Consider the following 15,927-nt stretch of genomic DNA (forward strand, 5'->3'; position numbering starts at 1 on the left):
TATTCTTGTCTGGAGAACCCCCATGGACAGAGGAGCCTGGCAGGCTACATATAGCCCATGGACTCGCAAAGAGTCAGACACAACTGAAGCGACTTAGCATACATATTGTACACAAATATTTTAGCACAGCTTTCCTTATCATGAGGTCTCAGAGTGCAGTTCTCTCTGACCAGCAGGTTTACCTAAAGGGGCCCCACTCCCCACAAATCATTCTACATCCAGCACCTTGCTTTATTTTCTTCACATCACACAGCATTGCCTGAAATGTCCTTGCTTGTGCATTTTCTTATTTATTGCCCATCTTCCCCAGCCAGAATGTAAACTCCAAGAGGGTAGGTGCTGTGTCTCTTATTCACATCTGTATTCCCAGCACCTCTCATCCCCACAGAGTGCCAGGCCACAAAGAGTGCAAAATAAATATTTGTTAAATGAACGAGGAGGGGCAGGGGCCGGTGGAGGAGAACCTCTGAGGCCTCTGCAGAAACACTTCAGCTCAGTGATGGCCATTTCTTCTTTGTATTCCTCCTCCCCCTACCCACCAGCTTCCATTGGTTTCCTCCCACTCCAGGGGAAGGGGTGAAGAGATAAAGGAGCAAGCCCAGAGCATGCCTGGCTGACGCTGCCCTAAAGTGTGGGGCAACCCCCAGCCCAACGGAGCTGTCTGAGCTTGGGGCAGATATCCGGGAGGCAAAATCTGTCCTGGAGACCACAGAAGTGAGTGGGGAGGTCCAAGCAAGCCTGAACTGTCCTGTGATTGAAGTCTTGATGACCTCAGGGCTGGGAGGTTCTTATAAAATCTCGTGGTCCAGCCTCCATTCCCAGGAACCAAGGTGATGTTCGGCCAAGATCGCACGCCACAGAGGAGCAGCCTGAGGGAGGAGAGCCGTCGGCTCACTTGCAGACACTGACCCACTCAGTGATGCGGCACTCCTCACAGACCACAAAGCAGCACCAGTGGAAGCGGCAGTGACAGCGCTCACTGCGTGTCTGCCGAAGGATGTTGTGGCCGCGGCCACAGCACATGCTGCCGCAGCCATCAGGGCCCGCACTGCTCTTGTTGCACAGGCGGCCCACGGTGCCCGCCGAGTCCAGGCGCGGCTCCCGCTCGCAGAAGTCGGGCGACTTCTCGAAGTAGACCAGGTCGGCGGGGCTGGCGCGGCGCCGTGGCCCCGGAAGGCCCGGGGCGGGCGAGGGTGCCCCCGCGGGACCGGGCTCCAGCTGTCCGCTGTTGCGGTTGTGCGGGCGGATGAGCGTGGCGCGGTGGAAGCGGCTGCGCAGCAGCGCCCCCACCGCGCGGAACTCGGGTGTCACCTGCCAGCAAGTCTTGAGCTGGCAACTGCCTGACGTGCCATGGCACTTGCACTTCCGCCGCATGTTCTCCATCACCGCCTGCAGAGGGAGGCACGGGGGAGGGTGACGCCCGCGGCCGGCCCCACTGCCCTCCTCCCCACGCAGACCTTGGCCTGGGAGAATCTCAGAGGCTTTGCAAACCAACTCCCATTGAACGGAGGCAAAGGCTGAGGCCCGAAGCCGGTGGGTGCGTGGCACAGCTTCTCAACCAGGCAATCAGGAAAAGAGTTCTGCCTACTCTTCTGCTGTTCTGTCTTCCACCTCCCACCCCGTCAGACCCCAGGGGAATTCCCTCCTTCCTGCACTCCTCCTCTCCCTCCGCCTTTCCCAGCAGCTGCAGGGGGCCCTTAGGGCTGGAGGCTCTTGCTTCCTGAGGGGGATCCCAGATCCTCAGGGAAATTCCCTCTTCTTCCAACCCTCAGGTGGGGACCAGGAGCAGGGGTGTGCTGGCCCCACTACCTCCCAGCCCAAAGCCTCTGGCCTCACTCCAGGCTGTGAGCAGAGACTGTGGGGAGTCTGAGAAAGCCTCTTTCTTCCTCTGGGCCCTGTAGCACTTTGCAAGAAGCCTAAGGGGAGGGCCAGGGGCTGGAGAGATTTCCCTTCCCCTCCTCCCCATCATACAGGCTGGGCCTTATTCTGCCCAGCACTGAGTGCCACCATTCCTCCTAGGAAACAGCATCAACAGGAGCCAAAGTCTCTACCTGAATACAGAACCAAAGGAAACACAAAGAGCCAGACCCCCAGGGCAATGAAAGTGGAGAGAGGTTCCCGGGCCTCCAAGGGAGCTAGTTACCTTAATACAACCTACCCACTTCTTGCCCAGCCCTTAGCCTGCTCTCCTGAGTCTCCTCCCAAAGAGCCCCTTCACGTTATCCTCACCAGAGACCCCAGAGGAAACTGGCCACATGCCCCTCCCCCTGCTCCACTCCAAAAACACAAAGCAATGATCTGGGGCCCTCAAACCTCGGCAATAGGGCCATAAGAGAGGGACCTCATTCCTCCAAGTCTTAAAAGGCTCTGCAGCTTGTATGTGCAGCCTGTGGTGTCAACACCACGTGGAAAGCAGCCCAGTGCCTCCCCAGGCCAACAGCTCCAGAACATCTGCTTCCCACAGGCAGCAGCCATTAATTAACCAGTTTAACAAGGAGGAGGAGGCCCTGTTGGTATGGGCTGAGGTAGTAATGGACGCTTGGGAAAAGAGCTGCATGAACAGGGCAGAACTGGGTGGGAGCTGGATGTGACCTGAGGGTGGGTATGCCTCAGTTTACCTCACCTCTCAGTCATGATGGGAGAGCTGAATCAGCTCCAGTCTTTGTGGAAGAAGGAGGTGAACCGGCCTGGGCTGAGAAGCCAGGAGAAAGGGGAGTGAGATGGAGAAAGTGCCAGCCAGAGTGAGGGGAAGCCAGACACAAGGCCTGAGCAGACTGGGCAGGGCCGAGAGAAGGGACAGGGGGCTGAGCAGCCAAGAAAAGATGGTGCTGAGCTACCACTAGGGTTAGGGAGGCATCTTCACGTAGACTACACTATAGAATAAAGGGTTCAGGACTCAACTGCTTGGAGATGAATCCTGCCTCTGCCACTTTCTCATTAGTTGCATCACCTTAGCCAAGCTTCTTAGTTTATTTGTGCCTGACTTTCCATATCTGAACATGAGGTGAACAATAGAACCTTCATAGGTAGGTGTAAGTGAAATACGCTAATATACAGTATACTGCTCCAGAACAATGCTTAACAGAGAAAGGACTCAATAAATTGAATGTGTGCTATTACTTTCCCTTCTTTCTTTCCTCCACATCTCCCTCCCTTTGTTTCTTCCTTTCTGTCCTCTCCCTCTCCTCCTCCCCTCCCCTTCCTCCCTCTCCTCTTCTTCATCTTCCTCCCCCTCTTCTCCTTTCTCTTCCTCCCTTTCCTTCTCCTCCCCCTTTATCCTCCTCCTCCCTCTCCTCTTCTTCTCCCCCCTTTAAAATGAATGACCTTTGAGGGAGTATGAATATTGGAGGTGGCGGGGGTGCAGAGAAATGAGGATGAAAACACAACAGTACCACTGTGGCCCCAGGGAATCTCCCTTTGCAGGAATTTCTCATTCTGCACAGAAAGCCTGGGAGAGGAGGGGTGTCTATGCACAGGGAAACAGAATCATGGAACATTCACACTAGGGAGCCTTACGGATCATCCAGTTCAACCTTCTAACTTTATAGAGGGGGAGACTGAGTGGCAGAGCTAGGCCTAGACTTGGAGGTCCTGACTGCAACCCAGAGCTCTCCCCTCTGCTCACAGCAGGAACTGGGAGGATCAGGCTGCTCAGCAGAGGGGAAGCTCTTCCAGGGCAGAGGCTGTTTTGCCCTCATAGCCCCAGGCCTAGTCTGGTGCCTGGCACACAGTAGCTAGCCAACACACATTTGATGACCAAATTAGGAGGGGGCAATGATAAGTTGGGGCTTCCCTGGTGGCTCAGACAGTAAAGAATCTGCCTGCAAGAGACCTGCGTTGGGAAGATCCCCTGGAGGAGGGCATAGCAACCCACTCCAGTTATCCTGCCTGGAGAATCCCCATGGACAGAGGAGCCTGGAGGGCTACAGTCCATGGGGTCGCAAAGAGTCGGACACGACTGAGAGACTAAGCACACACAACGATAAGTTGCTGAGTTAGGGATAGTGGTACGGTCTCCAAAGGAGAGATGAGCCCGGAGGAGGGGAGGGGCCCTAGGCAAAGGGGTCTGAGCCGGCCCAGCGGGGTGGGGCGCTCACCTGCCTCCCTACTCGGTTGTTGTGGAGCCTCATGCGCGCATGGATGTCTCTGTGAGGTTCCCGGGAGTCCAGAAAGTCTTTAGAGAAGCGCTCTCCAAAACCCACGTCAGGGCTGCAGCCGCCCCACTCCCAGGAGTCCTGCAGGCCGGGGCTGGCCGGGGGCAGGGCAGGGTGCTCGGGAACTCCGTGGCTCAGGCCCTTGCCGCGCTGCAGCGCTTCCAGCTGCAGGCGGTGCAACTTCCGACGGAAGGCCTCCTCGTCGCCACGCCGGGATGCGTCGCAGCCGCAGGCCCTCAGTTTGCCCAGGGCGCAGGCGTTGGATACCGCGTGCACCACGCCGGCTGCCGAGATGGCGTAGGCGAATGCACTTTCTCGGAAACCTGGGCGTAGAAATGCGGGTTTTACGGCCTTTGAAGGGCCTTTATATCCCATCCCTCTGCCCTCCCCACCCAGCTTTCTCACCAAGGGGAAGCAGAGGCCCAGTGTTGGGCGGGGGAGGGATCTGGTACAAGGACATAGACTCAGAGAGGGGCAGAAATTACGCCGCTGGAAGTTCTGCACGCGGGATGGAATGCGGGAGGTCTCCCCCACAGCCCTCCTTTTTGAACTCCTTTCCCTTCACCCTTAGCAAGCTCAGAGTTTGTGTCTACAGCTCTCCCGTTGGACAGACACCATCTAGTAAACAATTTTTTTTTTTTGCCATCAAAGACTTAAGTTATTATCTCATGCAATATTTGCAATTTTATGATAAGCCTGCAGAAAGAAGGCAAATTTTAACCTAAAAAAAAACCAGTGATGGAATGCTGGGCCCCAGGGGATGGTAATGGGCAGAAGGGTAAGTAAGAGGAGATGGTGTCCTCCTAAGGTTCCCAGCCCCAAGATATCCTGACTGCAGCCACCCGCTTGGGCACATCACGGAACACCCTCTGATGGCCAGGTACCAGAGGGAGGGAGAAGAACCAGCGGAATTTCCCCCTTCCCTGCCCACGTGACATCCCAGAAAGTCTGCTCAGAAAAGGGCATTGCCCAGCCACCCTGCCTGCGGTTTCTTCAGGTCAGCTGAAGAGGTTGTCTCAAGGATGCTAGGAGTGAGCCCCCTGCTGACTCGGGGTTAAGAGTAGTCATGCTGGACCCTGAGAAGGAATGGTTAGCTAAGGCAGATGCCTTCATGAGATGCTCAGGGGTGCAAAGCTTCCAAGATGGGTGACTCTCAGGAGCCCAGGACTTGTCTACACTGCTCCTCCTCCTTGACATTCCCAGCTTGAGCCATCCTCTGGGTCTGTGGCAGGGGGAGTCCTACTTGCAGAGGAGGGTTGGGCTTCTGGACCTGCAAGCTACATCTCATTCTGCATCTGAGAAAGGACTGGCAAAGGGCAGGTCTCTGACCAGCCTCTGAACCGGAGAGAGTCTGAGCAGTGGGAGAAACCAAGGGCAATAACAGCTCCCACATGAGCAGGAGATTCAGCTGAGCCACAGATACCTGTGGGGAAGCCAGAACTCGGCTGGGAGCTGATGACTTAGGAGAGGCCAGAGATTCAGAAGAAAAAACTCTGGATCCTACTACCTCAGCATCAAGACTGAGAGGGCTTGGAGGCCTCACTGACCCCAGAGAGCCAACCAGGACTGGACAGAGACCCTCACCCAGTCCCACCCCTAATGCTCACCCTCTGCATCACAGGGCCCTGTCCCCCTCTCCCTGCCTGGCAAACAAAACAAAAACAAAAAACAAGATGTGTAAAAGAATATGAACTCTGGAGCCAGACTGCCTGGGTTTCAATCTTGGCTCTTCCACTTACTAGCTGGTAATAGCTATGTGACCTTGGCCAAGTGACTTGACCTCTCTGTGCCTCAATTTTCTCATCTGTAAAACATCTGTCTTATTGTTGTTCCAAGAACTGAGTCAAGAAATTTAAAATGCTTAGGATAATACCTTACTCCTAGTAAGGACTACATAAACACTTGATATTATTGAGAAGTTCCTTCCTGCTGTCTGACTTCACCCACCGCTGCTGCAGTTTCAGGCTATTGCTCTTTCTTGTTTCCCCAGCCAGGCCTGGAGCTCTGCAGCTCATGGCTCACTTGGGTCACCAGAAGCCCATAAAGCAGATGATCCCTCTTTAGCTTCTCATTCCAGCTGATGACATCTCAGGACCTTTTCTAAGAAAAAACTAGCTCTGAGGAAACAGGAAGGAATAGAGAATAGGCAGGAGCCCTCAGAAGGGGCCAGAAGAGTAGACAATGCCCTGGGAGGTGGGGCCCAAGGGAAAGAAAGGCAGACTCTAGCTGAGGCGCACACCCTGTATTTATCCCTTGCCTTTTATCTGTGGGACCCTGAGCACTTATTGCTTGGGGTGGGGGAGTCATCAGCCTGCTTCTAGGACAAATGGCCATATATAGACCACCAGAGGCAGCCCAGAAAGCACCCCTCCCAACACACACACACACACACACAGTACAAAAGAGGGGTAATGGAGCTGGGCCCAGCCCCAGCTCTACCAGCTCCCAGGCCTGGCCACTTTCTACTGAAGGACATTTGGCTCTGGAGAAGACCTGCTGCTGAGTTAGAAACCCAGATAGCACAGTTCCCAGTCCTCTGACCTTGTCTATGCATAACACCAGGCAAGAGCAAGTTGCTGGTTCCAGGAGATGTGCTGGGCCAACCCAACCACCATCTTCCAGGCTCCATTACATTCAAGGGCTTGCCTAGAGGAGTCTGGAGAAATGTAGTCCACAGCCTACAGAGAACACCCCTACCAACCCCGGGCAGCTAAAGACACCATCCCATGGCCTCTGGCACCTCTCACAGCCACGTGTAGGAGTGACCAGGCAGGGCTTATATGGTCATCCTCTGCTCCAAGCATTCAGAGAAGTCCAGCCTATTGGGTCTGCCCCCAGCTCCCATTCTGGGCCCCAGTTTCGGTCCTGGCCCCAACTGTCTGGGGCAGACGCAGGCACAGTGCCATCTGGCCAGCTGGAGGGGGAGAGGGGTGGGGCCTTGGCCAGCTGGGCTGCCCGGAGCACTGGGGGGTGGGGGCTCGTTAAGACGCACAATTAGCCGCCATGCCTTTGATCTGGGACAGGGACTGCCAGCATCTAACTGGAGTCAGCTGCTGCTACAGGACGCAGCCAACGGCCGGGAAGGGGCTGGGGGAGGAGGTTTGGAGGGCAGGGAAGTGTGGAGGAGAGATGACTCGGGAGCCGGTGGGAACTAGGAAGGTTTAGAGAAGCTTGGGACCTGCCCATTCAAGTCAAAGAAGGAGGAGAGGTGGAGAAGTCTGGTCTCCATTCCCTCCACACAAATAATCTGTATGCAAATAATCTGTGTGTGTTCATGTTCCTGGCCTGGGAGAGAGAGAGAAAGAGGGTTACCTATATGTGGGAACACTTAGGGGTGACACTGAATGTACAGTCACATCTTCACAATTATGGGTAAGTGTTGGTGTGTGAGAGTGCGTGTGTACATGTGTGCATGTCAGTTCCATTTTTTGGATTACTTCTCCGTTGTACCAGTTCACCTCTGGGCACCGGGTAGGAGATCATGGTGGCCTTGCAGCTTGGGAGGCAGTATGCAGGGGGTTGAGTGCAATTTCTAAGAACAGCTGGCCTACACTTGAGTCCTGGCTCTGCAGCTCATGTGCAAGCTGTGTGACTAATGGCAAGTTACCCAACCTCTCTAAGCTTCATTTATAAAAGGCGGATAATGATAGAACCTACTGCATGGGATTTGTTTGAAGACCCTACAGTATAGGTAAAGTGCTTCAGAACAGTGATCAGCACACAGCAAGTACTTAATATGTTTTGGGTAATTTGTTCGATCCCTGGGTTGGAAAGGTCTCCTTCCGGAGAAGGGAATGGCAACCCACTCCGTTATTCTTGCCTGGGAAACCCCATGAACAGAGGAACCTGGTGGGTTACAGTCCAAGGGGTTGCCAAAGAGTCGGACTCAACTTAGTGACTAAACAAATGAGAATAACAGGACTTTAGGTGATCCTGTTAGGATATGACTAGGATTATGGTTAGGATAATCATTAGGATATGACTGCCTGTGCCTCAGTCTCCCCATGTGAGTACCATCACATATCCCAAGCCCACGCATAAAAACAAGACTTCCTGAGGGTGAATGTAAAAGGGAGGTGAGAGACAAACAGCCGGGGCCTTGGAGAGCAGAGGCTAGACTCTCAAATTGCTGGGTTCTCCTGGGCTGGGAGCCTGGCTTACTGCAGAGCCCCACACCCCCTCTTTCCATCCATTCTGAATGAGTCTGGGCCTTAGGGAGGGCGGTACCTAAACTGTGCCAATGCTCCAGGACCTGCTGCATGAATCTACTCTCTCCACCACATCTGTCCCTGTCCTCTCATCCCCTCTAACTCCAGTGCCCAAGTCCAGCTCTAAACAGCCCATTCCTCAAATCTCCCTCTGGTCCCTGCATCCTGAGTAAGAGATGGAGTTCTTTAATCCACATAATAAAGAGCCCCTTCTAGCCAATGTTTGTCCAGCATCTCACCCACCCAAGCACCAACTGTGTGAGTCCTCAGAACTGAAAGCGGGGGATATCAGGATCCTTGGGTCACAGCTGCCTCTGAGATGGGGGTGGTCCTCTCACAGTTTATTTAGGACTCTAGTCCCCTAGAGACCCCACTCTCCCTGCCTCCCAACTCCCAGGTTCCAGCAGCCCCACCTCCCTATGCTTGGTTGGGGAAAGCCCTACTGTGTGTCCTGCTTCCCTAGCACCCACTCCAGGTGCTCAAACACCCTTCCCTCTACCTCCTTCATGAGAACTCCATCCCTTCAGCCAACCCATCACAGGAAAAGTGTCAGGACAATTAGATGACAGTGACAGCACTCAGGTGGAAGACCTGAGGGACCACCTCCTGGTAGCAGTCTCTGAATTTTAAACGCTGCGGCATGCATGTGCATGCTAAGTCACTTCTGCCAGACTCTTTGCAACCCCATGGCCTGTAGCCCACCAGGCTCCTCTGTCCATGGGGATTCTCCAGGCAAGAATACTGGAGTAGGTTGCCATGCCCTCCTCCAGGGGATCTTCGCCACCCAGGGATCAAACCCACGTCTCTTATGTCTCTTGCATTAGCAGGTGGGTTCTTTACCCACTGAGCCACCTGGGAAGCCCAAGTACACCTTTAAGAGAACTCCAACGGCAGCCAGGGTCAGAAGAGGGGTCACCATACTGATATGCCATATGGGGAAACTGGGGTCACCTGATCTCCTCATGGACAATCTATGACTTGAAAAGAAGGGAGACTGGGGGAAAAATCCAGTCCAGGGGCTCCTTACCGCCAAGACTGGCCCATGGGATTCAAATTTAGCTAGTCCTTGAGGTGATGGGCCAAGAAAATGGTCCCTCAAGAGTGTGGAGTGAGTGAGGCAGGGCAACGATGGCCCTGGGAGGTGAGCAGAGGGGTAGGGGGTGGACATTTCTTTCCAGAAGCCTTCCGAGGAGGATGGAAAGGTAGAAATGAGGTGTTGCAATGGGGGAGGTGGGGGCGGGGGGGAGAGGCAGAAGCCATAGAGGTAGGCCAGTGTTCAGAGGCCAAAGGCAGGAGCCTAGCCTCCCTACAGGAGTCCAGGAGCCGCGCTGTCCCGCCCCCTCCCCGCGCTGGGTGCCGCCCCGCGCCGGCTAGCCCCGGCAAGTCTCCCCCCTCCACACCTCACCTCCCCCCCTACCCGTCCCCCCAGCTCACCTCCCGCTTATTAAACTGCAGGTGAACCCGGAGCGTCTGGCACAGTGCCAACCCCGCGGGGTTCCACCGCTCCGAAGCCTCCCCCAAGCTGCAAAGCCCCCGTGTCCTCCACCAGCCCGAACGGGCCTCCCCCCGGTCGAAGCAGTCGGGGCGCCTGGGTTCACTCGGTCTAGAGGGGGCAGGAGGATCAGAGGGAAAGAGGGGACACCGAGGCCCCGGGAAGAGGGGCGAAGAGCTAGCCTCGCCTCCCCCCTAAGAGACACGGGTGCCTGAGTCCTCAGAGAACGGAACCCGGAGCAAACTCGGGGCCCAGCGCTGGCGAGAACCGGACTTCGGGGAGCGCGGGTGACCCAGAATCCCGGAGTGGGTTCGGGCGCCCGGCAGCGGGGAGCGCCGGCCCGGCCCGGCCGGGGCAGGAGAGATGCAGGGGCCTGTCACTTCGTGTCCGTGAGCCAGGCGGCAGCGGGGGCGGCCAGGGCGGGGTTGGGCCGGCCAATTGGCCGGGGGGTCGCGGGCATCCTCTCCGGGCAGACGGCTGGAGGGGCTCCGGGGCGGCGGGGCGGGTGGGGCGGGAGCGCGGGACCGGGTGGGTGGGGGGGTCGCCCTCTTTGAGAGGCGCGCGGCTGGGGCCGGGAGCCGTCTGCCGCGGCCCGCGGGGATTAGTTCGCGGCTGCATGCCGCCACACGCGTCGGGCTGGGCTCGGCCGGGAGAAACAGCGCCCCGGGCGCGCGGGGGAGGGAGCAGGGAGAGCGCGCGGGGGCGGGGCGGGCGACCAGGGGCTGGGCTGGGGGAAGCTGGGGTAGACCCTGGTCTGGGGGCTCCGGGGATGCGCGGAGAGGTCCTGGTGGACAGGGAATGCCCCTGACTCAGTTCTTTCTGAAATTAGGGTACATTAAAGTCTGACTCTCCCAAAAGCCCCTGGGCCCAAAGGCCACCGAGTACAGGGGTACCTGGCCTCCTCTGCTGTCACCTGAGAATCGTACAAGTCCCAAGGAATCAGGTCCCCACGCTGTCCCACCCAAGTAGTTGCACGGAGGAGAGATATACCCAGTTAGGTCCATCCAGGAGGCAAGACCCCCATCTTTTTCCAAAGACCTGTATCAAAGCTTAAAATACCAGGGCAGGAGGTGGGTATGAGTGGAACTGAGTGAGGAAAGCGCCTGCCATCTCCAGCCCAAGCCACTCTCGGGATTGTCCGGGTGGGTCAGCCAAAAGTCCAGGGAGGCGGACAGATAGTAGGCTGCAGCTTCTCCCAGCCATGATGGGGAAAGGGATAGGCAGAACGGTAAGTGAAGCCTACTGGGCAGAAGACAGGCACACACCCAGTGCCTCTGATTCAGAGAGGGTTTGCAGGGCAGCAGGGATGACACAGAGGCTGGTGGTGTTCCCCGCTGGGAAAGGCTTCTGCAGAAGTATAGTTTTACCTGCTTAGGCTTCCCTCACCTACACTGTTGGGCAAAGGTTCATGTGGATTCTGGGTACTTCATCACAGGCCCTTCATCCTAAATGCTATTTACTAGTTGGGTATAGGGTAAATTGAGACAGGTGACCGATATGGGTATTTCCTGGGCCTGAGTTATGCAGTCAATCTCAGGGCAGGATAACCCAGGAGTTCAGTTCTCAGGCATGAAACCTGCCACCTGCATCCCACACAACCCAGCCTGGAACCACATATGCCCCATTTGTCTGACTGCCCACCTCCCCCCAACCATGGACTTGCCCAGAGCAGAAAGAGGCAGGAGGAGAGCAACAAGGGCCAAGAGATGAGCATCTGGGGAGCTTGCCAGCTTGAGGGAGTGGGTTAGGGGATGGCTGGTAGATCAGTTCTGGAGTGAGGGTGCTGAATGGGGTGGGCAGGGCAAGGGTGAGGGGTAAGAGGCAGCTACCTCTGCTGAAGATGGGACTCTCATAAGGGATCTTGTTTCGAGTCTCCAGACTAGAGCAATTCCAGCGCTGATCCCGGAACTGGTGCTGGCACTCATGGATGGCAATCTGGATGCCCTGGATGGCTGAAGCAGCCACGTCAGGGTGGCGCACACACACCTCCATCTGCCGCTTGCTCAGGCCTGGCAATGTCAGGCACACCGTGTTGGCGTTGAGCACGGGCTCCTGGGGGAGGCGGAGGCCCAGGATATCGTTGGGTGCAGACCTGCAGGCAGGTGGGGTTGGGGTGGGTGAGCGTTTTGGGGGGCTAGGAGGGCCCCATCTAATTATACACACTGTCCCAAAGGCCATAATCCCTCAGTTCCAACCCCTGCTTTCGAGGGTTGAGCCTATCAGTATACCCCCAAAGCACTCTCCTTTTTCTCAACCTTCTCACCATCCTCCCCTCCAAGACAGCCCACAGGGCTGCACACCCACACCGATTAACATGTGCAAATGGGCACACATCCGGTATGCCTGCACACAGAGTATTTCATAAGTACATCCCCAGGCATTGATGCTCTCAAGCGAAGCGTTCTCCCAGAGACCACTCCCAACTGTATGCTTCAGACAGTCACATTCATGCAGACACACTTCTGCACACATTGAAATGGACACACAGATGCAGGAGCACTTACCCACATGCACACTTCATCAGACATAGTTATATACATACACACGGACACTCACAAGTTCACACACATGTTCATCTGAACATACATTGATCCATGAGCCCTCGTATCCACACATGTGCACACACAGACTGCTGTTTACAAGTCAGCTTGCTGGGCTCACTTGACCACAGACAGAAAGACACACACACATACACATGCATATGCACCCTAAGAACCCTTCTAGCTGCCATCTCTCATTGACCCCACCTGGGCAACCCCCTTTGGGCTCCCAACCCCTGCCTCTGCCTAGGGGCAATCTCCAAGGTAAAGCTTGGCAATTTGAGCTTACTCCTGGGGTGAGGTGTGTACTGCCAGCATAGCAGGGACTCCAGGTTGGCACTTGCTGCCCCCTAAACACACACTTCCCCCTCTAGTAGCCATCACTCTTCTGGGCACTGCCCTGTCTCCCTGGCCTGCCCTTATTTTGTCACCAGTTCAATCCCCTCCTGTGAGAGTACTCTTTTCATTGGTCACAAACACTTTCCTGCGACACCGTCCCTCCCTCCTTTCAGGGTCCCCTGCCCCAGCAGGCACGCAGAGGCCCCTGTGGCTGGGGGTCCCAGCTCTCCAGGAGGGCGGGGCATAAGGTGAGGGCTCACCTGGGCACGGAGGCAGCCAGCAGCAGTAGGAAGAAGAGGAGAGCGCAGAGCGCGGGCCGCGGCTGGGGCCGAGGTCGGAGCCGCAGCCAGGGGCAAGGGTGAGTGCTGCCCATCGCGCGCAGGCCGTGATGGGCCAGGAGTTGGGGGCTCACAGCCCGGTGGGACCGGCGAGCCAGGGGCGACGGCGCATGATCCGCGGGGGGTCGGGGCGGCTGCGACACACAGCTCCGACTCGGGTCACGGCTCCCGGAGCAGACGGTGCCCGCCTCCCTGCTCCATGGGGCAGCGCCCCCGGGCACCGCCCTCGGGTGGGGGGGCGGCGGGCGGGCGGGCGCACCGGGCACCTCCTGGCACAGGGGTTCGGGGAATTTCCCGAGGCCCCCCTGCAACAACTCCTGGTGCCTCTTGAGTGTAAGGGGGGCCCGGAGGTGCTGTGGGCTAGGGAAGAGAGGCTGGGGTGCCGGGGAGCCCCCAGAGCACAGCGCAGTGAGCCTGTGCTTCCGAGGGCTTGCGAGGCGGGCGGCGGGGTGGGGGGAGTAGCGGGGGGGCGGCGCTGTCTGTGCCCGGCCCCACCGCCCAAAAGAGTGAGTGACTGTCCCGGCTCGGGGAGCTCGGGCCGCCTCCCCTTTCCTTCCCCACCCCCCCCCCCCCACTCCCCGAGTCTCAGGGCTCTACCCCACGTGACGTCACGACGACGGGGGAGGGGGGCAGAGGCGTGTACTCCTCCCGAGGCCACTGTGTCTGCTCAGCATTGGGGTGGGAGCGGCTGTGCAGACCGTGCGGGGAGGGGCGGGGAGAAGAGGTGTTGGGGTCTGCGCGATCAGGCCCAGGGCGGTGCCAGTGAGCCGGCTGGCTGGTTTGTGTGGGAAGGTGTGTGTTACTGCGAGGTGTGTGCGCCTGACTGAGCCGCAGCTGCTGGGGAGCCATCCCCCGCCCCCCACCCCCCACCGCATATACACACCTGCAGGGGCTGGCCCTCTGCTCGCCTCCCCCACCTCAGGAGGGACTTCCCAGGCTTGGCTGCTGAGGCAGGTGTGGGGTCCTGCAGAGGGGTTGGCAGCCCCCCCGATCTTGCTCTTGTTGGCTGTGTGACCTTCAACAGGTGCCTCCTGGAAACGAAGCCACCCTCTGCCTCAGTGAAATGAGGTTAATGAGACCCACCTCATCTCATCAATGAGCCAGTGAAGGTAAAAGTCCTGGGACTCCAGTGAATACTTGTCTGGGAGCAGAGCATCCAGGGGTGGCATACCCTAAGAGGAGGGATTAGAGAGTCTTTTAATCCTAAAAGTGTGCTTTGAGGTTATCTTATTTCATCCCCTTTTATTTCATAAGAAAATACTGAGGCTCAGAAAGGGTCATGACTTACTCAAGGTCACCCAGCAAGTTAGTGGAAGAGCTGAATCAAAGCCCACTTGAGCATAGCAGCAGCAGTCCCAACAGTGAGTCCTCCTTCCCCATGTCTAGCCTGTAGATATCCCAGGTCTCACCTTGGCCCTGTCTCTTGGTCCTCTGGGAGCTCCGGAACACCAGCTTCCTGGCTCAGGGCCACGCCTCTCTGGGATTCTTTTCTGTCCTCACATCCCAGCTGAACACTAGGTTTGCCTAGCATGTTGAGTGTACCGGACCCAGGTAAGGGCCCAAAAGCCAGAGAGTCAGGGACAGAAGCTCCAGCTTCTGTTTCTGGCTCTAACCTGCACCCTGATAGCAAAACCTATTCCCACTGTGGCCTTGACATCCCCCTCTGTAAAATGGGCACAAGCCTCTCACTCTATACATATGCATCCCTCCCAACCTCACTGCCCCCCTCTCTGAAGAGAGCCCCTGCTGGCTTAAGGATAAACGACCAAAGCCTCTGGGCTCAGAGACAAAAAGGGGCCCATTCCTGGAATTGGCCCCCCCTGGGGAATCGAACGAGAAGGGTGGGGCCTTCCCTGTCCCTAGACTGTCAGGTGGTGGTGGCGGCCTGAGCAACAGCAGGCTGACGGCATCTCCCTCCTCCTCTCCCCCATCTCTGCCGGGAGCCACCGCAGCTGTCAGGAATTAAGGGCTTGAGGCTGCTGGGGTGGGGGTGGGGCAGTGGGGGGAGCAGTCTGGCTGGACAGCAGGGAAACAGCCGGGGGCAGGAAGCAGTCTGCGTCAGCCAGAGCCGGGTTTGACCCCAGCCGCCCCCTGCCCTCCCCACTCTCCCCTACCAGGCTGCAGGAAGAGCGACAGCTTGGGTCTAAGGTTTGGGAAGGGTATGGGGAGGGGCAGGGCAGAACCGGTCTCAACCCAGGAAGGAGGCGTGAGCCCAGAGTGGGAGAGGGCACCAGCAGGGACAAGCCAGACTGGGGAGCTATACTCCCATTGGCTGCTGGGGAAACTGAGGCCCAGAAAGGCTCGAGCAATGGGTTCACAATCCAGGCTGCAGACCTCCTTACTCCGCATCTAGCATTCACACTAGCATGTCCCACGCTTGATGCATTGTATGTTTCCCCTGGGGTAAGCCGTTGTGGGAAATTCCAATTCTGGACTCTGTGAAGCTGAATCAGCCTTTCCAGAGGGAAGACCTGGGGGTCTGCAGTTCTAACCAATGTCTCAAGCGCTTTTCAAGGGGACCACATTTGGGAAATGCCACTGACCTGGTTTAGTGGCTGATTTTTTTTTTCCCTTTGGCCTTCATCAGATGAAGACTGATCTCTTTGCTCCCCTACCACTATTCATGAAATACAGAAATGTAAGGGAGAGGGAGAAGACCCTTTCTTTGAAAACTCCAGGAAGCAAACAATGCCCAAGCCTTGCTGGCACTCAAGCATGGCACTAGCCTGCTGTCATGAGGGTCCAGGAGTGCCCCATCTGAGGCGCTTCTCCCTAGCCCTGGGAAGCGAGGGCTTATGTGGGCTGGCCTTGGCATATGTGAAGATGAAACCCTGAAAGGGTGTCTGCAGCTGGAGC

At 57.0% G+C, this 15,927-nt stretch overlaps 1 protein-coding gene across 1 annotated transcript; it reads right to left on the minus strand.

Moving 5' to 3' along the window:
* Positions 1–210: 210 nt before the first annotated feature.
* Positions 211–14,844, minus strand: WNT10A (Wnt family member 10A). The gene is made up of 6 exons (XM_086339683.1): positions 14,481–14,844; positions 13,955–14,102; positions 12,994–13,205; positions 11,684–11,946; positions 4,098–4,477; positions 211–1,389 (listed from the first exon to the last, which is right to left on the minus strand). Exons 1-6 carry the CDS (start codon positions 14,600–14,602, stop codon positions 892–894), a joined length of 1,623 nt encoding a protein of 540 aa, XP_086195809.1. The 5' UTR covers positions 14,603–14,844; the 3' UTR covers positions 211–891.
* Between the last annotated feature and the right edge of the window lie 1,083 nt (positions 14,845–15,927).

This window comes from Bos grunniens, chromosome 2 (assembly GCF_055505025.1).
Source record: "Bos grunniens cultivar Pamir isolate PY7600 chromosome 2, Bosgru_T2T1.0, whole genome shotgun sequence".
NCBI lineage: Eukaryota > Metazoa > Chordata > Mammalia > Artiodactyla > Bovidae > Bos > Bos grunniens.